Here is a 23,182-nt window from a genome sequence, read left to right on the forward strand (position 1 = left end):
CTATGAAAATTATATCGAGTTAAGGAACAAAACCGAAGACAAATTTATACATCATGAGAGAACACAAACAAACATTAAACATATTACCTAAAATCAAACGTTTTATTCATCAATTACTTTGTTAGCAAGTGCCTCAGCCAAAAACACCACAATCACAGAAATGTTATCCAACGAATTCATTTCGAAAGCCGCATCTCTCAATGACTTTGCTGCCGTCATTGGGTCGATTTCGGCCGCCACAATATCGCATGCCTCTTGGTCGGACATCACGTCCCACACACCGTCGCATGCCATTATCATGAACGCGTCGTCGCCAGTGATTTCCACTTGACGGAAGTTCGGCTTCGAGTTTACTGCGTCGCCCAGGAAGCCATCGCCCAACGCGCGTGACACGGCCAACATCCCTCCGACTCTGCCCTCTCTCACGAAGCCGCCTTTCGATTGTATGTATTCTGCTTCTTCGGGCAAATCGGGCTTATGGTCCACTGTCAATCGGACTGCTTTACCGTCTCGACATAACACGCATCGCGTATCGCCGATGTTTGCGACGCTGAGTGTTTGGCCATTAATGATGGCTATGACAGCTGTCGTTCCAACGTATACACACCACGAGCGCATGTCGTTTTGGATCTGACTGAAGGACTCATCAATCGCTTCATTTAATGGCTTCCCGGATGATATGTTCCCGGTGATTAAAGGAGGCAAGTTCTCAGAAGCATATTCGGCAGCTTCACGTCCGCCGTGGCCATCAAATAAGCCAAATAACATGGAGCCTTCGTTCGGTGTGTCCTTTAAGATGATGGAAACATCTTCCATGTTGGGGCGACGCCCGATCATTTCGGCGTGGCCGCTGCGAAAAGTGTCGCCCATTTGATGCGATTCTTGTTTGTCAATGGTCTTAGCGCGAAGATCAGCTAATTCAATCTCTTTAAACAATTTGGTGCCACGAATACGCTCTTTTTGCCCAGCACGTCCCATTAACATTTGACGCCCTTTGACTGATTTAAACGATTCAACTTTGTCACGGAAATCACTTTGGAAAGGATGACGGGATATGGAATCGACAAGATCAAAGATGACATTGTTACGTGAGGTAACGTTTTTACTGGGATCTTCTTCATGTGACCTTAAAGAAACATTTTTGAGATAATTATTATTGTCAAGTGCATGAATTATAAGTTTTAGATTGTCTTTGCTGGCTTTGAGTGGTGCGATAAGAAGAGTTTCAAGCTTTCTGGAGGTAGTAATAAGTATATTTAATGAGGAAATTGAAGAATCATTGATTTTTGTGTTTTCAAGAATTAGAGAATAAAGTGATGGATGACCAATTGCAGCATCTATGATTTCTTTAGCTCTATCACCAAATTCATTTTCACTCGAATCAAACTGTCGTAAATTTGGCAAGGTAATAATAAGGTTTGCAATAGATCGAGCATGAGCACCTTTAAGTGAGCATTTTCGTAATGAGATTTTAGTTAGAGTATCTGGATAAATTAAATTTGGAATATAAAATTCAGTAAAGACAGGACCCATTCCTTTTCCAACAACACCCATACCAAATTCAGGCGATGAGCCAGGATTTCTCTTTAGGGATTCATACAAAATTTTGACCAAAGCTTTATTTGATTTTTTCTTTTTTTCTGGTATATGTTGTTGAACTCTTACGAAGGACTCAAAAAAAGCACGTGCATTTTGATTTGCGATTTTGGATGGCTGAACAGATGAGTTTCCCTGTCCCATTGGAAAATGAAATGTGATATGACATTACGAAGCATACGAAACCAACTCCGCGTAACTTTTTGATCGATAATTCAAAGTGTTATTGTTTGCTTTAGCACCGTACGTTAATTTTTTTTGGGCTGTTTAAGCATTTTGCTTTAGATGCAAGGAAGATAAAGTATTTCATTAAATTTAAAGTGCTTTTCTCATATAGTTTTCAAAGTTAAAAAAAAATCTTTCAAATTTAAAAAAAAGTTTATCGTAAATATTCCGTAACATCTATGAAAATATGGCGTTTTTGCCATTAAGAGTAAAGTTCATGATGATTCCCAAGAAAACTCCAAGAACTAAGAAAAAGTTTGTCATATCAACAAATAATACAATCAGAGAAACAAACCCAAAAAGTGTTCCGAGAGTAAAACCAATCAAGAGATAAAGCCATGATGGTAGTCTCCTTGGATACTCTTGCGCTGGTTCTAATATTCCAGTTGTTTCATTCAAGTTATCGGTATGAATGCCAAGTAAGTCAAGAGGGTTCTCTTGGTTAAATATAACTGGGAACCACTCTTCTTCAATGTTTAAACGTGTTTCATCACTTTCGTCTAATGTTCCATTCATTGTATGAAAATTGGTTCGGATTGTTGAAATAAGTTCCGGAGAATAACCCATTCTCGAAATACGATCGAAGCCTTTCAACTCAACTGGCTCCTCTTCATTTTCTTGTTTTTTAATTGGTTTAAAATATGCTTGAACAGAAAACTCATCCATTTTTTCTATGTTTTGAAATACTTCAGACGGAAGCAAAAACCTTCCACGGTAAATAAGTGAAAGAGTTTTTTCTTCAGGTTTTGTAACTTTTGAATCTTCCTGAACTAATTTAATTAAATCAAAAACAGTGGAACTTGAACTTACGCTATACGGCTGCGATGTGCCATCAGGAAACATCACATGAATCATGTAGTTTTTGGTGTTTGTTTCTGTTTGTTCCTCCATCCAGTTTAAAAACCGTTAAAAACTAGCAATTTTTGAATAAGCCGTTTTTCCATAGAAAAATTTATCGGAAATTTAAACTGTTCAAAAATTTCAAAAAATGATGCAATACAGCTGATTATTAAAGTTTTCAGAAAATACCTTAATTTTAAATAATTGCATGAGAGATAAAGCAATATTAAGTTATTGAGAAGAAATATTTGTTTTTTTAACATAAGAATTTCAATATTTTTTTATCTTAATTTTGTTCTTTCAATTTTTTGAAATTTTTTAATTGATTCATAGTAAATGAAAAAATATCAAAGTAATGAGGAGTGCATGATATCCCATTATTTCCTTTTCTCTTATTTCAAAAATTATTTGTGAAAAACATGATTTATTATAACAACATATCAATTTCATTTAGAATACTTTCGATTTTCGGATCTAAAGGTGGAGGTGGACCATTTTGCACATTTTTCTCTTTTGACTTTTTCCTATATGTTTTACATGGAAGTTTCTGTTTATTTTTATTTTCTTCGTTTTGTTGTGAATTCTTTCTCATTCTTTCGAGAAATATTTCAACATCTGCAACTTTCACCTTTTTAGGAACTGAAACATGTCTTCTTTCTAATTCTGGTTTAAAACTATATTCAGCTGCATCAGCTAACTCTTTCCATCGCTTTACTTCCTCGGCTTGTTTCATAATTCTGTTATGTTTTTCTACAGATTCTTCAAATAAATCAGTTTTAATGTTTTCAGATATTTTTCGACTGTTGGGATCCATTTTTGATTGGTAATTATTTTTTATTTCTTCAACTTTTACTTTCTTCATTGAGCTTGTAACAAGTCTTTCGAATGTATTTGGTGATGAAGGAATTTGTTTTTTCAGAGATTTGTTAGTGTTCGGAGAAAAATGTTTTGAAACTTTTGGCTTTGTTAAACGCTCAATCATTTCCTTTTCTTGTTCTGAAGTAATTGTTTTGGTTGGGTTTGATATTGTTTGTTGTGGATTTTGATTATTCTTTTTGAATTGACGTGATAGGAAATTAGTATTTGTTTTTGATTCATAATTATTTGCAATATGTTTGGAATATGAATTCATGTAATTTTGCGTACTTTGTTCTTCAATTTGATATTTGCGTGAATTTGGTTTTAGAAGGTGATCTGTATTATATCGAAGATTTTTGCTCTTTCTACTTATTTTGGGATGAAACGTATATTCTTGTTGGAACTCTAATTCTCGGTCTTTAAGTGCTCTTTCTCTAAATTTTTTTTGCTTTTCAAGGTGATCATAAATTCTTTCAGAAGGTGGGATATAACCAGGAATATTAATTGAATTACGAGGTAACATTAATTCATTAATTTCAGAATTTTCCGTGCTAGAAATATCACTTGTAAATGATTGCGTTTGACTTTCATCATTAAAACTATATTGTGAATTTATTGATTTTGTTGAACTATTTAGTTCATCTTGAATAGATGCAATTTCGTCATCTAAATTTGCAAGATCGCATCTGATCTTAGTAAGTCTTTGTGATACAATCATTCTGATTAACGTACATATTTTAAATTGGGTTCAATATGATCGTAGAGATTTTTGAGAACGATAGAATCACGTTGTTGTAAACAATTCAAAGCTATACGTCATTTATGACACTGTTTTTGCTTTTGTTCAACCTGATACTTGAAGAAAATACCCCAGAGAAATGTGGCACAGGTTCATGCTCAATAATCATGATTGTTTTTGCTGTCATTGGTTTTATCCTTTTGACTGCATACATTATATTTTTCATCAGATACAATATGAAACTCCATGAAAACGACAAAATGACAACAAAGGCATCCTTACTATTTAATTGATTGCGTGGCGCCGAATTAATATTGGAAAAAAAAGTTCACTGTATCCATAATAAAATAAAGAAAAAACTAAATTATTTTTTTAATAAAAACATGAAGGATCCTTCATGAGGCCAACTGTTTTGCGCAAACATTTAAATTTTAATCATCAAAAAAAAAATGTGAATTAAAGTTTGGATCAATTTTTCCTACATTAATAAAAACAAACAAAAGTAGGTACAAAGTTCAGTGTTCCAAATACTATTAATCACTAGATTAATCAGACTTTATGAAACTGTGACGAAATTGAGAAAGCCCTGCGTGTGAAAAAGTGACACAACTGTCGTCTAATTCAGTTGACCTTTATCGTTTTTGCACAGAAACGAATTCCATAAGAAAAGCCAATGGAACCCCTTCCTTCTCAAAATGCAAATGAAAAACCAGAACCAAACAACACCAAAAATAACTCATCACATGTTGGTGCTGAAAAGCCAATAAAGCTTTCCTTTAGACAATCTTCATACTCCTCCCTTTATGGCAATTTAGTAACAAAATCCGGAGATCACGTGAATGAACTTGTTGGAGATGAGCAGAGTAAAAGCGGCAAACCTCAAAATCCAATAATAGTTTTTGATGATCATCCAGATGAAGAATCTACACCAATTGGTCTCACATATCGGCAACCTTCTTTTTCATCACTCCGTGGTGAGTTAATTCCAAAAGGAGGAGAAAATTCATTGATTGATACAATCCAAGAATTTCCAATTGATGAGGATTCAGAGAATGAAGATATTGAACCTCTCGATGAAAATGATGAATCTGATCCTCAGGTTGCCATTGTTAAAGAATTACGTGATAAAAACATTAATCGATGGAAAAAGATGGGATATGAACCACCATCAGATCTAATTGAAATTGTTCGCTCAGCTTCACAGTCTCAAATCAGTCAATCAGAAAGGCCCAGTTCATTTAACCCAGAATTATCTTTGGATCAAATTGCTCCAATTGAGGAAGAAACTAATAGCAAAAAGGTCAATATTTCTCACAAACGCTGTGGCTCAGATGGCGCTCCTCTTGGCGAGTCATCAACCAAAATTGAGAGAATGTCAAATGCGATTCTTACGATTCCACAAGAAGAAGAATTCGCAACAAATAGTGAGCCATCTACCATTAAAGAAGGGGAGGAAGAAGATACATTTGAAACCGATGAAAGTTACAATAGTAATTCTGATGATGAATTTTCAGATAATAATGAAGTTAATGAACCGACTAATCTTTTTGGCCACCTTGGGCTTATTGTTAAAGAGCGCCCCAGTTCTCCTGTTTATCTTGCTATTCAAACCGGGGATGTATCTCATGTCAAAGATATCCCGAATATTCAAAAAATCCTCGAAAAGTATCGGGAACAGTGTATAGATCGTCTTTGGGTCGATGAGGTCTCATATTTGAATGATTTAATCCATTCATTATCTTTTGGCAATAATTCTTGTCAAAATTCAAAAATTGAATTTGAACGAGAAAAACTTCGAATTTCGATTGAACTTCTTCAGGAGAAATATAAAATCGCTGCGCAAGCGCTTGATGCGAAATATTGTTCCAATGAATTCCTAAGTAAATATGGAAAACCATCGCAAACACTTCTTTCGCTAAAGGCGAAAGCGCGTGAATTAATAAAACAAAACAAAATTGACGAAGCGAAACGCGAAATTCGAAACATTAAAAATCTCGAAAAGAAAGAAACGAAAGCGATTTCTGATCGAATTCAACAAAAATATTTACGCGAAGACGAAAAACTTAAAAAAGAATTTGCATTGAAACTTAATTATATCAAAAAGAAGACATACGCAAAGATACAATACCTAAAGAGCATTGGTAATGATGAAATTGCTGCAAATGAAATTGTTTCGGAAAAAGAACTTTTAAATGTCCGAAAGCCAAAGCTATTGGATAGAAGTAACGACAGAAAAATATTAATGAAAATGTCAAGGGAATTAAGGAAAGGAAACAAAACAAAAAAATGATGTAAGGAAAAAAATTGTTGTAAATGCTGTGGTGCAAATTTTATCGTTACTAAAAATTTGTTAATTTTATGTTTATATAAACTCATTTCCGGAATTTTTAGAACTGAATTTTTTATATATTTCTTAAAAATATTTAACGAACATTATATACCAAAATCGGATTTAATTACTTTTCATGCTAACATTAAAAACCTAAAGACTTTACAAGCTGAAAAAAGAAACTCTAAACAATTAAAATGCACCATTGAAATGGGGTCATTTTTCTAAATCTATAAATATAGCGCAAAGCAAAATATATGAAGAAAATTTGGCTAAAATACGCTTCAAATTTTCTGAAGCAAAATTTCGGTTCGTTCAATTAACCGTTATGCACAGCCAAAAATGCTGGAAAAAATCCAATTTGGAGAACAATATCCAAATTTAGATTTCTACAACAGCGTAAATTGGCAGATAGGTGAAGAAAAAATTGTGGAATTTTTTGAAAATAAATTCATTAAAGTAATTTTAATATCAACAGATTCAGATAAATTAGATGAATATCTTAAAGAACTAGATGACAACAATAAACTAGCCATTGACCTTGAGTGGGAAGATGAAATATGTTTAATTCAATTTTGTTCATCCAAATGCGTTTTAATCATTCGTCATCCAAAAGGGCCAGGGAATCCTATAATTTCAAATTTTCTCAAAACACACAAATTTTATGGCAAAGGTATGGTAAATGACAAAAAACAATTGCGCAAGAAATTTAACTCAACATTTTCTGAAAACCTAGAAGACATTGCCATAACGAGACTAATTCCATATGGTCATTCTGAGAATTTTGTACATATGACACATCAATTTGCAGGAATTCCAAAAGCTGAGTTCAAAGATATTAAAATAACCAAATCAAACTGGGAAGCACCAACGCTTACAGTTCGTCAAGTTCTTTATGCAGCATTTGATGTTGTTGCCCTTTACGTTGCATATCCTAATTTTCCTCCTCCCAAACAAAACAAATCTCCAAAGCAGCAACAAATCAAAGTAAAACAAAACAACAATAATAATAAAAGTGAAAATGTTCGAAATAAAAGTAAGCAAACAAATACCAAAAAACGAAAGACAAATCTTAAAGTTGTATTGAAGCAAGGTGAAGTCAAACAAACTTTTTCATACATTTGCAAACGTTACACAGGAAACACTTCACATATTTATTTGAGAAGTTTATTCGAAAATTACGATTTTATATCTTCTTTCCCAAATAATGATGGAACCTTCACTCTTATTGTATCATTATATGAAGAACTGGATTTAAATAACTTCTCTGACTTGAGTTTTATAAAATTGAGGCAAGTTCCAACTGAGCTTTCAACAATATATGATGTAATGTATTTCATAAATATTCCAACAAGAATAGCATCACAAGATTCTCTTGAGGATTTCTTTTATTGTTTTGGGTTCGATCAGTTAGTGAATTATAATGGCGAATATTGTCGAGTTGAACCACGCAATGTTCAAATATCACATCGAATTCGAACTTTTTTACCTTTTTTTGAAGTCGATGGACAAACACTTGAGTTATATAACTTCCCTTTTTTCTTGCCTAAATTAAGATGTTATAATCTTCCATCGACATTTACTGTTAATGATTGTATGAAAACATTTCCGAACATTACGTCTGTGGAAATATTACCATCGCGACAAGAAAGTGATAATAAAACGGCATTTCTAACATTTCCTAATATTGAAACAGCCGAGTTAATACTTCATGAAATGAATTATATGAAGATTAATAATAATGAACTTCGAATTACTCGATTTACTGATGAAACGCAAATTCGATTAATGCGAAATTATGAATTAACTGTTTATGGATTTAATGATAGTAAAACAGTTTATGAACATTATAGTAAATTTGGATTAATATTTCAAGCATATTATGATCCAATTCTCCAAAATTCACATGTACAATTTTATAGTCATTTAGATGCTCATAAAGCGCAAGATGAAAGTTCATTTCTTTCTCCAGAAGGTTATGGAATTGTTATCAGAGATTTATCATTTGATGTAACTGAACAACAACTTATTAATCTTTTTAAAGATTATGGTACTATTCGAAATTTAGTTTTCCGTGAATTATATTATCAAAGTATGTTATCTGTTGCTGATGTAGTATTTTCATCACCTGAAATTCCGCAAATAATTAAAAAGAAATTTAATCGTTTAAAACTTTGCGGTGTACCAATTTATGTATCTGTACGTAATCGTGAAGATATGATTGATTGGAAAATGTCACAAAAGAATCAATGGGTTAAACTTCTTAATCCTATTTCATCTATTGATGAAATTTTCTCTAAATTAAAACATTATGGGAAAATAATTGATTATAATATTGTAGATAACATTGGTTACGTAATGTTTGATTCACAAGACACAGTGAAAACAATTATCACAAGTGAAAATAATAATTGTTCATTAATAACTAATCAAGAATTCGTATATAATACAAATAATAAAGATTTGGATATAATTGAAGTGAAATCAATTCCAGAAGTGAAAAAAGATCCACGAATTCTTGCTGTTGTTATTGATCCAATTCCTGAGTGTGTTAATGAGAAGTTTGTTAATGAGTTATGTAAAAATTGTGGCGATTATGAAATGTATATTATTAACTCTAGAGTTTGTGATCCTGATAAAAAACGACTCATCGTATATTGCTTTAGTACTAGAATGATAACTAAAGTATATACTGTTCTTTTAAATACTGAAATAAATGGTATATATTTACGTCCGAGAAAGGTAGAAATATCGGACTTGAAAGATGTGCCTAAACCAACAAAAGGAATTTATTATTTTGGTGAAACTCAAGTTACGCATAATATAATAATCGTAGATCCTTTACCTCAGGGGTGGGATGAAAACGAAGTAAGAAAATTAATAGAAGTGGAAAAAGCTTCTGTTATTATTGATAAATCTGCAAATGTAATTGGACAAAAAAGAGCTGGAATTATCACAAAAACTTGCCAAGAAAGAACAGCAGTCCTAAGGGCATTAGCAAGAAAATTACCAAATGGCGAATATCTTCATGTATATAAAATGAAACCTGAACAAATACCAAAACCATTATGAATTTGTAAATAAAATATAGATTTATGTTTTGCAAATACTTTTGCATTGTTTGATTTGCTTCTCAAAATGCTATTGGATCTTAAAAAAATTAATTTAAAAATAATCCTAGTAAAATATAATTGGAAAATGATAAAACATATGATGATAATTTTATCGGATTTACTTAAATTACCAGAAAATTTTAAAAATATTTGAATATAAATGCTATTTAACTATTTCTGTGTGACCATTATAATAATTGCTGTTCTAAATTCTTAAAAAAAATCCAAATATTACCCGAAAATATCGAATTATTAAAATAAGTTTCAAATAAAGCAAATAAATCTCTTTAGGATTATTATCAATTCCTTCTTGTTCAAGAAGTAATTTAACTATTTCTGTATGACCATTTTGAGATGCTAAAATAAGTGCTGTATTAAATAATTTAAATAATTTTCAAATATTATTTTGAATTCTCATCAAGCCACTTTTTGAAATGAAAAAATTAAAAAAAATAATTTCGTTCACAATTTTCAATTCAATTTAAAATTGCAAAAATTTTATTGTTTATATAGAAAGTGCCTCTGAAATTTCCATACCAGCTCTGCTCATGTCTACTGAAAATAATGTGTAAAACTATTAATGTAAGCTAGTAACGTACAACATTTCATATTCTGATTCTTTTTAAATATAATGAATGCAACCATTTTGTCATGAGTAATAGGAAATGGTTCTTCGTGTATTAGATTTATCATCACTTTGGCATAAGCATGAATCAGCCTATCATATGTACTTTTCGTTCCTGCTGAAACATTTGCGGCTGATATTGTATCAGCTTCAGCAAGTAATTGCTCCATCAATGACATTTTAAATATGATTCATAAAAAAAACTTAAAAACAATATTGAAAATTGTGAGCGAAATTACTTTTTTTAATTTTTTCATTTCAAAAAGTGTCGATGAGAATTACACATAATAAAGGCAACTTTTTAAGACGATGACCAAAGTTCATCGTCTTAAAAAGTTGCCTTTATTATTTGTGAAATATCAAAGAATACAAATAAATTTTATTAGCATTAATATCAATTCCTTTTTGTTCAAGAAGTAATTTAACTATTTCTATTTCACCTTTTTCAGATGCATACATAAGTGCAGTATAAAAATAAGCATAAAAGAAAATCTAATTCATTAAAATGAACAGTAAAAAAGTTGGATAAATATCTTTTGAATTAATATCAATATCATTTTGTTCAATAAGCATTTTGAATATCTCAATATTGTTATATTGTGATGCCCAAATAAGTGCTGTTTTAAATGATTACAATTAAATCCGAATATCATTAAAACACATCAAATTTTAGAAAGATATTTTATACAAAACTAAAAAACATTTCTTGCACTAACATTAATTCCTTCTTGTTCGAGAAGAAATTTAACTATGCCACAATTCTCATATTCTGATGCAATTATAAGTGCTGTATCAAACAATACCAATGAAAATTAAATATTTTAAAGAAATCCATTTCCCACGAAATTAACATTAAATAGAAATATTGAATATCTTTAACATTTACATTTATTTTCTTTTGTGTTATAAGATATTTAACTAATTCTAAATTACCTGATTTTGAAGCTGCTACTAAAACATCATTTGCTATTTGAACCTCTTCATTAAAATATTGAACAAGAAATATATTTCCATTCTTAGGTGCTTCATTCATAAAAGAATCATCAATTTCCATTCCTTCATCTTTGAAATATGTGAAAAGTTCATAGTTATTATGATAAATACATTGTCTTCCAAATTCGGCTATATATCTTACATCTAAAATTTCGTTTTCATGAACATATTGCATAATATCAATTCGATGGAATTCAATTGCTGCTGAATATGCGCCTTCAAATGATGAATGATTTTGTTCACATAAATGAATTATCTCTAAGTTTCCCCCTGCAATTGCATATTTACCTGTATTTTTAACATTTGCACCATTCATAAGTAAAAATTTAAAACATTTAATTGATCCAAAAAATGCTGCATAATCAATTAATGTAACATTTTCTTGGTTAACGAATGAACATCTTTCATAAAGTGATGGTTCGATTGCTTGATTAAAATTAAAATTATCTCGTGATGATATTTCTTGAAGTTTTTCTATTTCATCATTTCGAATTATTTTTGCAATTTTATTTGGATTAATTCCTTCTTTAATTAATTGTTTATGAAGTTCTCAAGCATTCTTTGAAAGTTCTTCATAATTATCTAAAAATTGTTCTGAAAAAGGTTCATATTCGTCATTTTTGAGTTCATCTAAAGTTTTATATCGTGCAAAATAAAATGACTTTTTGTGTTAAGAATTTCATCATTAATAATATTTTTTTTCTAAAAGATAATCTGATTCTTGCGTTGTTTTGATAAGAAGAATATGTGAAAAAATATCAAAAATTTTGAAATCATTTTTAAACAATTCTTTTTCTTTTGCTTCAACTGCCTTTAAAAATTCAGAATAAATATTGAAATCCTTCATTCTAGAAACAAAAGATGAATATACTGAATGACAAAGAACAAAATTAAAAGAAAATGGAAAATTAATATTAAAAAGATCTAAAGCTATTTGAACATCACTCAAATTACTTCTCTCGTTCATGTTTAATGTGATATTTTGGAGAGTTTTTAACATATGTAAAGATTCTTTTTCTTGGCTTTCCATTAATGGCAAGAGAAAGCGCCTGACTTCACTTTATCCACTTTTTGAGTGAACATATACAATAAATTCTATTAGTTAATAGAAAAAATGTTATACGAACTTTTTGAAAACATTCAAAAAGTGGCATCGGTCTGCTTTGATATGTATCGGTATCTGGATCCAGATATATATCATCTTTTTATTCTATTAATCTAATTGGTATATCTTGTGAACCCTGAACTTATAAGTTGAAAAATAACCAAAATTGATAAAATCATTCTTGTTGAAAAGAGACTATTTCAATAAAATAACTATGTTTTTTATTAATTTCAACTCAAAATAATATTTATTTTCAAATTCATTATATTCTGTTGATTTGTGGTATTATAAGTTGGCTATTTGATTTTTATGTAAATTTTTATACTTTCATGGATATATTAGTCACAAAATATGAAATATTTTTTTCGTTTGTTGAAAATCTCCGATGTCTAATTTTACACTAAAAATAAACGTCTTCAGTAACTTTTTGATTCATTTACTCAGCGACTTTTAATGTCATTTACATTATTGACTTTTTGATAAGTTTATACCATCAACTTTTTTTATTTCGGCCGAAACCTGACTTGTCAATTGTTGTATCAAAAAGTAAAGGATTCGATACAAATAATTCTATGAGTTAACTCAAAAAGTAGAGAAAGTGAAGTCGGGCGCTTTAAAATTGAATTGTTACTTGGTCATACTACCTTAAAGAAAAAATGACTTTTAGTGACCGTTTAGAAATTGACAGTGCACTGTTCATATATTATTGTATCGCTTTGATTACACAAAGTCCTGAATTTGTAATTTATGTTTTTGGGGGGAATGTTGGTAAAACTACGATGGTAAGAGGTCTCGTGCACGAAATTACGGGTGAATATTGGGGAGATCCCTGTAGCTGTTTTATGACAGAAGATGAAGAATATTCTTTAACTATGTCAGTTGATAATGTTGAATCAAACGTTCTGGTTACTAAGGCTTATTGTGGTTATGGTCCCCAAGGGTGGAAACCAGAATATTTAAAAGCAAATGGTTATATAGTTGTTTACAAAGTTATCGATCCAGAGTCTTTTGAAGAAGCTGAAGGCTGGTGTAGGACTATCTTCAAAGAAAAAAACAGCCAAAATGTACCAATTGTTATCTGCGGTAATTTTTGCGACATTGAAGGTCCTCCAAGGATAACTCAAGAGGAAGGGGAAAACCTAGCAGCAAAACTTGGTGTGAAATTCTTTGAAACGTCAGCCTTCTATTTCATTAATGTAATTGAAGCGTTTTCAGAACTGATTCGAATGATGAGAAATCCTATTAAAGAACCTGTTTGTAAACCAATTGGTGAACCAAAACAGAACGTAAAAACAAAGAAGAAAAAAGAAATTTGTGCTATGTTTTAAAGGATTGTATACAAAGCATAAAAATTTTTATGCAGCTTCTGACCCGAAATTCCAAAAAATAAGATCTTAGCGATGTAACAGAGAGATTTTTCAACTTTTTATCTAAAAGTGAAATTCATTTTCTATCATAAAAAATTAAAATTGAAACATGAAAATTCAATAGCTTTTTTAATGACTTCATTTAATAATATAAAACAAGCATTAATTGAATCCGAAAATTTCATTAATTCTTCATTAGTAATATCATATTTTGGAATGTTTGATTCATGAGCTTCTTTATCATATTGAATTTCATCACGTTTAAAAGTTTAAAATGAACTTTAAATCATTTCATTCTTTAATGACGTTAAGCATGCTAAAATTTGTCGAAGTTGTTGATTAGAAATTTGTTCACATAATTTAGGAATTGATATATCTTCTAATAGGATAAATCAAGAAAATGGTTTTTGATATTTTTTGGATGATGTTAATGTTTCAATGTATTGATGATTTGCAATGAATTAACTGAAATATGATACAATGACTCGATCCACCGCCGATAGAGCTTTTTAAACGCATACGTTTTGATGACCGTTTAACTAGGGTTCGTTTTCCATTCAATTTACTACAATCTAAAAAAAGTTATAAGAAAAAGATTTTAGCATTTGAAGTTATCACAAGCCAGTTCAAGGAAATAGAAAACCATTTTCCCATCTTCCTCTCTTGCAAACATTAAATAATCATCCGGATCACCAGATTGTCCCATGTAGACTTCAAAATCAGCGAAGTGCTTGGCAATAAATGAAACAAATTTCTTAGCGTTTGCCATGAATGTGTCAACAGCGCCTGGGTTTGATTGTTCAAGTTGCTTCTTGCGCATTGGCATGAATTGTTTGGCCCATCCCATGAAAGCAGCCTTTTTCATGTCATATGGTTGAAGGTTGAAGTTTTCAACGATATCAATGACTTGGTATTTTGAATTTGGATCTTCTTCATCAGCAAGTTTATCAATGTAGCGGGATTCAAAAACTAAGCATCCAGCTTCTTCATTTGGTTTTGATGGATAAGCATCATTTATCATTTCATCATGGTTAACTGGGGATTCGTAAAGCCTCATCAGACAAAGTGGATGACCTTGTAATTCAAATTTTCAATAGCGTTTACCACTTTTTGTGTAGTGATTTCTTGGTCGGCCAACAAAACAGCAAATTATAAAAAGTGCCACTTCAATTTTTACTTTGTTTTCATAATTTCTTCAAAAAATAATTGTATTAGGCATAATTAAAAATAGTTCACATCAAAACAAAGCGCATGTTTTTTATTTAAAAAAGGTGTGATGCAAATTTATAATTAATCATTTCATAAATACAATTATGTACACGTGCTTGTTATTTGAAGCTGACACTTGTTTTTTTTTTTCTTTTTTTCAATTTGTAAAGCGATTTTTAACCTTGCTGAACATTGGAGAAAACATTCAAATTTTTGGTCAGTAACAAGTTGCATGTCGTGATTCCACATTTACACGCAATTTTTGACCAAATATGTTATTTCGGATAAATATATTCTATTAAATAACGAAGCAACATAACACATATAATTTTTTTATTGCTTTTGTAATTTTGTTTCTGGACAAATTCATCCAAATGTTTTTCATATCATTAAATACAATTTTTACAGATAATTTTTTTTTATTTACAATTATTTTTTATGCGAAAAACATATTCATAAAAGGGAATTCGTCCAATATTTCTTTTGGAAATGTATTTTGTATCCATTCGTTTGGCAAACATTTCAATATTTCGTCATCGAATCCATTTTCATAGTTCACATTTATTGGCTTGAATTCCATATCATGACTTAATCCGAAGTATTCGCAGAAGTCGCTTACGTTATTCTCCACTGGCATTAGTTCGTCCGGTTTTTGTATTTCCAAAATTTTTAATACTGTTAAAGGCGTCAACAACTTTATAATATCGGCCTTAATTTCAGGCGATGCGCATAACGAAGTTGACATCATTAAAACGGACACAGCCTCACGAAACAGTGGCAAATATATACTATAATCGCCATCCAGAATTGTAATGAATGAATTCCATTGAATCGCATTACTAAATGTACATTTATTTGGCGTTTCAATTAATTGTTCTACAAGTTTCGAATCAATGACATTATTAATTTGTTGTTGTATTAGTTCAATGATTTTAGGTAAAAGATAAATTTGTTTTGTGATTTTTTGTATTTTTTTGTTGTAATTCTCAATAAGAAATTTAACATCAGTAAACGTTAAATTGATAATACAACTTCGAATGTCTTGAAATTGCGGTGATAATGAATTAATATAAAGATCAAAATTACCTGAAACTATTGGCGAGAAAAAACTAACAAATGATTTAACTCGATCTTGATCAAAACGGAGATCGGTTTGAATGCATGACAAAATATTAAGTGAGATGATAAATCGTTCTAGAAATGTACCATCCTTAATAAGATTAGATTCTTTATAAATGGCATTAAACTCTGTGATGATTTGGAAATATTCTTCATCAGTAAAAGTGTTGGGCTCGAAGACGTTAAGATGAGTGAAAACCGAAATAACCGCTGAAACCGATTTCGGGGTGGACAAAAAATTTAATGGCGATTCATCCCACATACGAGAAAGAATAGACTTGATAAGATCAAGTGCATGTGGTAAAGGATTGACTTTTTCAGGTGTCGGTTTGTTTGGTAAAGAAATTGGATTTGGTGATGCTTTTGACTTCTGTGTTAAAAATGCACTAAGACTACCACTTGAAGCAACATGATCGTGGTGAGAAACACCAACGCTTGCATGTTTAAGCTTGTTCCGAGATGAAAGACGAGAAGGATTGGCTTTCGCAAATTGTGCTAAATTATTTCGCCTTTCTTCTCGTTCGTCATGTCTTTGTTGGAAAAATTTGTTGATTTTTTCTTTGTCATTTTGTGAAACAATATCACTAACATCCCAATCATCTTGAATATCTGTGGTGAGTTGAATGGCTTCAGACATAGAGGTAAGGTTATCATCAGTATTTGTTCCACTGCCTGCAAATGCTGTTTGATTAGTTGTTGAAGAAAATGTAATTGAAGCTTCATTTCTTCCGGAATGGGGTGTTTGAATTGGGATGTTAATAGTTGTTGGAGTACTAACGTTATAAAATTGGGAAACATCAACTTCGAATTTTCCAAAAATTTTCTTTTTTCCAGCTTTAAAAATGAAGACAGTAAAATTGATCATTTTTGGACGCGCTTTATTTGATGATGTATACATTGTTACCTTACATCGGAAGTGCTTTTCAAAAACAACTTCTTTTTCATCATTTACAAATGATTTTTCTGTATATCCTGCAGATCCATGTCTTTTCCACTCAATTTGGAATGGCTCTTTGTGCTCTTTTTCAAGATGTAATGTGTGAAATGTAAAGTTTATAACAGCGGATTGACGCTTATATCTGGACATTATCTTTTCCACAGAAAAGTGCCAATTAGTTTTTGTCCAAAACTAATTTTAAAAAGTGACAAAGTAATTTATTGAATTCCGTAAATATAAAATGTATCGTCCGGAAGATACAGTCAAAATTTCCTGTAGAAAAGTCTGGTGCACATAAGATTATTTGAATCAAAAACGATCATATTTTGGAAGTTAACGTGTTTTAATCGTCATTTTATCAGTAAGTTTGAATCGAAAATAATTTTTTGTGAAAAATTAAAAATGTATAAATTTATATGATATTTTATTTATAGTATATACATGAATTGGCAGTGTGCTCAAGAATATCTAAAAAAATATATGAGAAAATAATTTTATATGAATTTTCGCTTTTTGAATAATTTTTGGTCGTCGTGTCTGAATTAATTTTCTTCTCGAAATGTTACCGCAGCCAATTCCTTTTCTTTTACATAATGGCAATAAAAATATTACAATAAATTCAAAAGTAATCGAAATTCTATCATTGTCAAAAAGACCTTATCTAATCGTTATATATGGAAAGCATCAAACAGGAAAAAGCTCAATTTTAAATCAATTTATAAATGGGCCTGGTTATGAGAAATATTGTAACAAAAGTGAGCCAATAAAATTAGAACATATAAAAGAAACTTATTTTATTGGACCTTTTAAACTGAAAGAATTACAAGAAAAAATGAAAATTCAATCAAATATTAAAGACGAAAATGAAAATGAGATTTTCTTTGTAGAAGGATCTGATAATCCATCTGAGAAAATTGGCTTATTAACACTTCTACAAGTTTCGATTGTATCAATTTATGTTACTAAAGAAATTCCATCTTTTTCTTCAATGAAAAATCTTTTAGAAAATATCGAATATAATTTTTATATCAAGCAAATTTTCCCATCAATTTCAAATCAAGAAATTTGTCGACCAATTCTTTTTATTCATATTAAAGACATTCCTGAAAAACTTGTATATTATTCAAAAGGAATGAAGAAATATTTAGATGATCAAGCTGAAGCAATTCATAATTCTATTTTATCATTTGATAATAATTTACTTCTTGCTCAATTTTTATCAATTATAACATTACCAGAATATGTTCCAAATGATGAAGTTCAAACAAGAAAAACAGAACTTGATTTATATTGGAGTGAATTAAATAGAACTTTTCATGAAATCATTACAGTTATAAATAAAAAGAATCCAATAAATGGGAAAACACTTTGCGAAATGATTAATTATTTGTTTCCAATATTTAATAATTTAAATGATTCAAATGATATTCAACAAATTATTTCTATAACTAAAACAAAATTTGATGAAATTGCAACACAAATAATTAATGAATATATGAAAAATTTGAAATCTGATATTAATAAATGTAATAAATTTATAAGCGATGATGCGTTTGCAGAAGAACAAATAAATGAGTGTATCAAAAAGAATCAAAATGATATTTATCTAAAGCTAGTTCCAAATTTAGTAAATGATTACATGTTAAGAAAGATAATAAACTTGCAAGATGAAATTCGAGAATTTTTACATCAAGAAAATGTCAAAAATGAAAATGAAATTATTAAATATGCTAAAGATCAAAAAATTAGAATTAATGAAGAAATTTCTTTATTTTATTTGATATTTTTTCGAAATATTTATTATTTATTTAATTTTTTTAAAAGTACTGAAACATTGTCAAAAATTCTTTTAAGTGCATCTAAAAATGGTCATTTAGAAATGGTTAAATTACTTCTTGGAATAAAAGGAATTGATGTTAATGCTAAAAACATTTTTTTATTTTATTTGCTATATATTTTGTTAATTTGATGTTTTGATTTAATCATTTTATGTTACTAAATAACATTTAGAAATTATTTATATTATTTGATACAGCACTTATGAATGCATCTATAAATGGTCATACAGATATAGTAAAACTACTTTTAGAACAAAAAGAAATTGATATAAATGCTAAAAATGTTTAAATGTTTTATTTAATATTTGGTAAATTTTTTTGATGTTTGACTAAAATATTTGGAAATTATTTAAAATATTTAATACAGCATTTATGATAGCAACTTTAAAAGGTAATATTGAAGTAGTTAAATTGTTTCTTGAACAAAAAGAAACTGATATCAATGCAAAAAATGTTTTATTATTTTGTTTAAATTTTATTTTCTTAATTTTATATTTCAAAATAATATTTGGAATTTGTTTAAATAATTTGATACAGCTCTTATTTTTGCAACAATTAATGGTCATATTGAATTGGTAGAAATTCTTCTTGGAGTAAAAGAAATTGATATCAATGCTAAAAATATTTATTTGTTAAATTTGATATTTATTTTCAATATTTTTTGTATTACAAAAAAATTTGGAAATTATTTAAATTATTTAAAACAGCACTTATGTTTGCAGCTGAAAATGCTAATGCTGATTTAGTTAAATTGCTTCTTCAACAAGAAAAAATTTCTCTTAATGTTAAAGAAATTTGTTAATAATTTTTAAGATTTATTTAAATGATTTAACATTTAAAAATATCATTTGGAATATATATAAATTATTCAAAACAGCACTTATTCTTGCATCTGAGAATGGTATTGTTGAAATAGTTAAATTACTTCTTGAACATGACAAAATCAATAGCAATATAAAAGATATTCATTCAATCCATTTTTTATTTATTTATAAAATTTAGTATTCCAAAACAAAATTTGGAATTTATTTTCATCATTTCAAACCGCGCTAATGCATGCGTGCGAGAAAGGTTATATCGAAGTAGTCAAGTTACTTGTACAACATGAAGGAAATGATATCAATGTTACCGATATTTTTACAATTCATTCAATATTTCACTTAATAATTCGATATCCCAAACGAACACTTGGAAACTATTTCGTACATTTAACACAGCGCTCGCGTACGCAGCCAAAAACGACCAAAAAGAAATCGCCGAAGTACTGAAACAAAACGGAATCAAAAGTAACTGTAACATATTATAACTCTAAAAAATAAAATATTTTTTTTTTAAAATGTTTTTAATTATTCTTAAAGTTCGATAGCTATTTCTCCTTCGTCACTATCATCTTGTGCAGGAGGAGCTGTAGGTGGCTTCGGATATTTATGAGCTGTTGGAATAGCGCTAAAGTCTTCAGGCGGCAATGACCCCATGTGATGTCTTCGTAACGATCCGACGGTTTGCTGCTTGATACTTCCCACTTTTGGGGGTGGTGCGATGACCACGTTCGGGGTGCCCTGGTCCTCTTCCACTTCAATTGTCGGTATCGGGCACGGTTTGATGTCCCAAATTTGTTCAGCGTATTCCTGTATCGTTCTATCGGAGCTGAAGTACTGCATGTTAGCGGTTGAAGTGATCGTCTTCTTTACCCAATTTTCTTTATCTTTGTAATCGTTATCGACCACTTTTTGTATTTCGACAAATGCATCGAAGTCTTCGCCGCATAAGTAAAAGTCACTTCCTTCGACTGAATTAATGATGCAGTCATATTCATTGATACCGAACATACCATTTTTGATTGCATCGAAGACGCGCTTCAGACGTGGCGATATGTTCTTGCGCCCGTTCTTATTGTTGTTACGAATTTCTTCAACTCTTTCGACTTTAGTACCGAAGAAGTAAACATTTTCATTACCGATTTCGTTACCGATTTCGATGTTAGCGCCATCGTAAGTGCCGACAATCAAACTTGCGTTAAATGCGAACTTCATGTTGGATGTGCCTGACGCCTCTGTGCCAGCTGTAGAGATTTGCTCGTTAATATCTGCGGCCGGTATAATGATTTCTGCTAACGATACATTATAATTTGGTAAGTATAATAACTTAAGTAAATCGCCAACACGTTCATCATTGTTAATGACTTTGGAGACATTGTTAATAAGTTTAATTAACTTCTTCGCAAAGTAATAACCAGGAGCTGCTTTGCCGCCAATTAAGATCGCACGCGGCTGTAAGTTTTGAGTGTTTCCATCTAAGATAGTCAAATAGCGATCAATGACTGATAATATATTTAATGTCTGACGTTTGTATTCATGAATTCGTTTGACTTGTACATCGAATAATTGGACCTCCGGATTAAGCTTAATGCCCATGTTATCATAGATCCAATTAGCTAATCGCTTCTTGTTAGCTAATTTAATTGACGCCCATTTGTTGCAGAAGTCTTTGTCATTGACCTTCGTCATTAACTTCTTCAATGAATTTGGTTGTAATGCCCAATTCTCATCGCCAACAACTTTAGTGATTAAGTTGGATAACTCACGATTACAATGATGTAACCAACGACGGATTGTGACGCCATTTGTCTTGTTTTGGAATTTGTTGGGCCATAAGTCATAGAAGTCTTTGAACACATATTGTTTCATTAAGTCTGAATGAATCATCGCAACGCCATTAACTGTATGTGAGCCAACAACAGCTAAGTTGGCCATACGAACTTGTTTCTCATTACCTTCTTCAATTAATGATAAGTTACGAATGACTTCGTCTGGTGGATTATATAAACGACGAACATCTTCAAGGAAATGTTGGTTCAACTCATAGATAAGTTGCATATGACGTGGTAATACTTTCTCAAATAATGAGACGTTCCATTTCTCTAATGCTTCTGGCATTAATGTGTGGCATGTGTATGAGAATACTTTGACACAGATATCTAACGCTTCGGGGAACATAAGTCCATTTTCATCAATTAATATGTGCAATAATTCAGCAACCATTACTGCAGGATGTGTATCATTGAGTTGTATGGAGGCATACTTTGGTAATTCACGAATATCTGCATTGTGAATTGTCTTAAGTTTGCGAACAATATCTTGTAATGTTGCCGAGGATAAGAAATACTCTTGCATAAGACGCATTTCTTTACCTTCAAGTGTATTATCATTTGGATATAATACAGATGTTAAGTTTTCACATTTTTGCTTCATCTTAATGGCTTCATAATAGTCACCATATCGGAACTTTTCTTCATCAAGTTCTGATGATGGTTGTGACGACCAAAGACGTAACGTTAATGTGTTGTCAGTAGCAAAGCCTGGAATAAGGAAATCATTAGCTACGGCAATGATGGTCAATGATGGATGCCATTTACCATTTTCGGCACTACCATAGAAATATACTGGATGTTTGACTGTAGTCTTTTGAACACGCCATGGATCTCCATAGTTAAGCCAGTAGTCAGGAATTTCCATTTGGCTTCCATCTTCTCCAATTGTTTGTTTGAACATACCAAATGTATACATGAGACCATATCCCCAGCCAGGATAATTAAGGGTAGCAAGTGAATCCATAAAGCAGGCTGCAAGACGTCCAAGACCTCCATTACCTAAACCTGGATCATATTCTTCATTGTAAATTTGATCTAAAGAAACATCAAGTTCATCAAGAGAATCGCGGTAAAGATCTTCAAGTTCAAGATTTAACAAGGCATTTCTTAAGAAACGACCAACAAGAAATTCTATTGATACATAATAGACTTGCTTAGCTTTGGTCGAGATGAAATACTCTTGTGTATCATTGAAAAGCTCAATGAGACGATCACGGACTGAGTAGCTAGCGGCCAAATAAGCAGAGAACTTATCAAAGTTAAATCTCGATCTAGCAATTGTATATTCAAGATGATTTACAAAGGAAACTTGAACTGAATCCTTCTCTGCAGGGAGATAGTTGTTCATGAGCTTCCAAAGATAACTGTGACGTGCTTCTTCTTGGTCAGCATTTGTATCAGCGTTTTTAATATTTTCGGACAATTGCTCGATCTTAGCAGAAGCAACGCTCTTAGGAGGAGGTTGTGCTGTTGGCCAGAAAGGGCGGAAACCTGCTCTACGATTTTGCTTTGTTTCCATCAAAGTGGCTACAAAAGTACTTCAATTCAAAATTTCAATAGAGATTGGCCGATAAATTGAGAGGAACCACAACCGGCCAAAGCGAGATTATGTGTCTTACAAAAAAGTTTTTAAGACGGC

The 23,182-nt window shown here is 30.8% G+C and overlaps 7 protein-coding genes across 7 annotated transcripts; 2 read left to right on the forward strand and 5 right to left on the reverse strand.

Moving 5' to 3' along the window:
- Nucleotides 1–102: 102 nt before the first annotated feature.
- Nucleotides 103–1,740, reverse strand: GO595_000904 (protein phosphatase 2C; the record flags this gene model as incomplete). The annotated part of the gene is made up of 1 exon (XM_067922690.1): nt 103–1,740. The coding sequence occupies one exon, from the start codon at nt 1,738–1,740 to the stop codon at nt 103–105; it is 1,638 nt and encodes a 545-aa protein (XP_067778847.1).
- A 258-nt stretch (nt 1,741–1,998) lies between these two features.
- Nucleotides 1,999–2,487, reverse strand: GO595_000905 (DUF2407 C-terminal domain-containing protein; the record flags this gene model as incomplete). The annotated part of the gene is made up of 1 exon (XM_067922701.1): nt 1,999–2,487. The coding sequence occupies one exon, from the start codon at nt 2,485–2,487 to the stop codon at nt 1,999–2,001; it is 489 nt and encodes a 162-aa protein (XP_067778848.1).
- Nucleotides 2,488–4,931: 2,444 nt separating this feature from the next.
- On the forward strand, nt 4,932–9,659 carry GO595_000906 (3'-5' exonuclease family protein; the record flags this gene model as incomplete). The annotated part of the gene is made up of 2 exons (XM_067922712.1): nt 4,932–6,480; nt 7,261–9,659. 2 exons carry the CDS (start codon nt 4,932–4,934, stop codon nt 9,657–9,659), a joined length of 3,948 nt encoding a protein of 1,315 aa, XP_067778849.1.
- Nucleotides 9,660–13,202: 3,543 nt separating this feature from the next.
- On the forward strand, nt 13,203–13,751 carry GO595_000907 (ras-related protein R-Ras2; the record flags this gene model as incomplete). The annotated part of the gene is made up of 1 exon (XM_067922723.1): nt 13,203–13,751. The coding sequence occupies one exon, from the start codon at nt 13,203–13,205 to the stop codon at nt 13,749–13,751; it is 549 nt and encodes a 182-aa protein (XP_067778850.1).
- A 637-nt stretch (nt 13,752–14,388) lies between these two features.
- GO595_000908 (translationally controlled tumor-associated) lies at nt 14,389–14,847 on the reverse strand (the record flags this gene model as incomplete). Its single annotated transcript, XM_067922735.1, has 1 exon — nt 14,389–14,847. The coding sequence occupies one exon, from the start codon at nt 14,845–14,847 to the stop codon at nt 14,389–14,391; it is 459 nt and encodes a 152-aa protein (XP_067778851.1).
- Nucleotides 14,848–15,435: 588 nt separating this feature from the next.
- On the reverse strand, nt 15,436–16,983 carry GO595_000909 (uncharacterized protein; the record flags this gene model as incomplete). The annotated part of the gene is made up of 1 exon (XM_067922746.1): nt 15,436–16,983. One exon carries the CDS (start codon nt 16,981–16,983, stop codon nt 15,436–15,438), a length of 1,548 nt encoding a protein of 515 aa, XP_067778852.1.
- A 3,262-nt stretch (nt 16,984–20,245) lies between these two features.
- GO595_000910 (glycogen phosphorylase) lies at nt 20,246–23,062 on the reverse strand (the record flags this gene model as incomplete). Its single annotated transcript, XM_067922757.1, has 1 exon — nt 20,246–23,062. One exon carries the CDS (start codon nt 23,060–23,062, stop codon nt 20,246–20,248), a length of 2,817 nt encoding a protein of 938 aa, XP_067778853.1.
- Between the last annotated feature and the right edge of the window lie 120 nt (nt 23,063–23,182).

Source organism: Histomonas meleagridis (genome assembly GCF_020186115.1).
Source record: "Histomonas meleagridis strain 2922-C6/04-10x chromosome Unknown contig_118, whole genome shotgun sequence".
NCBI classification, from domain to species: domain Eukaryota; phylum Parabasalia; order Tritrichomonadida; family Dientamoebidae; genus Histomonas; species Histomonas meleagridis.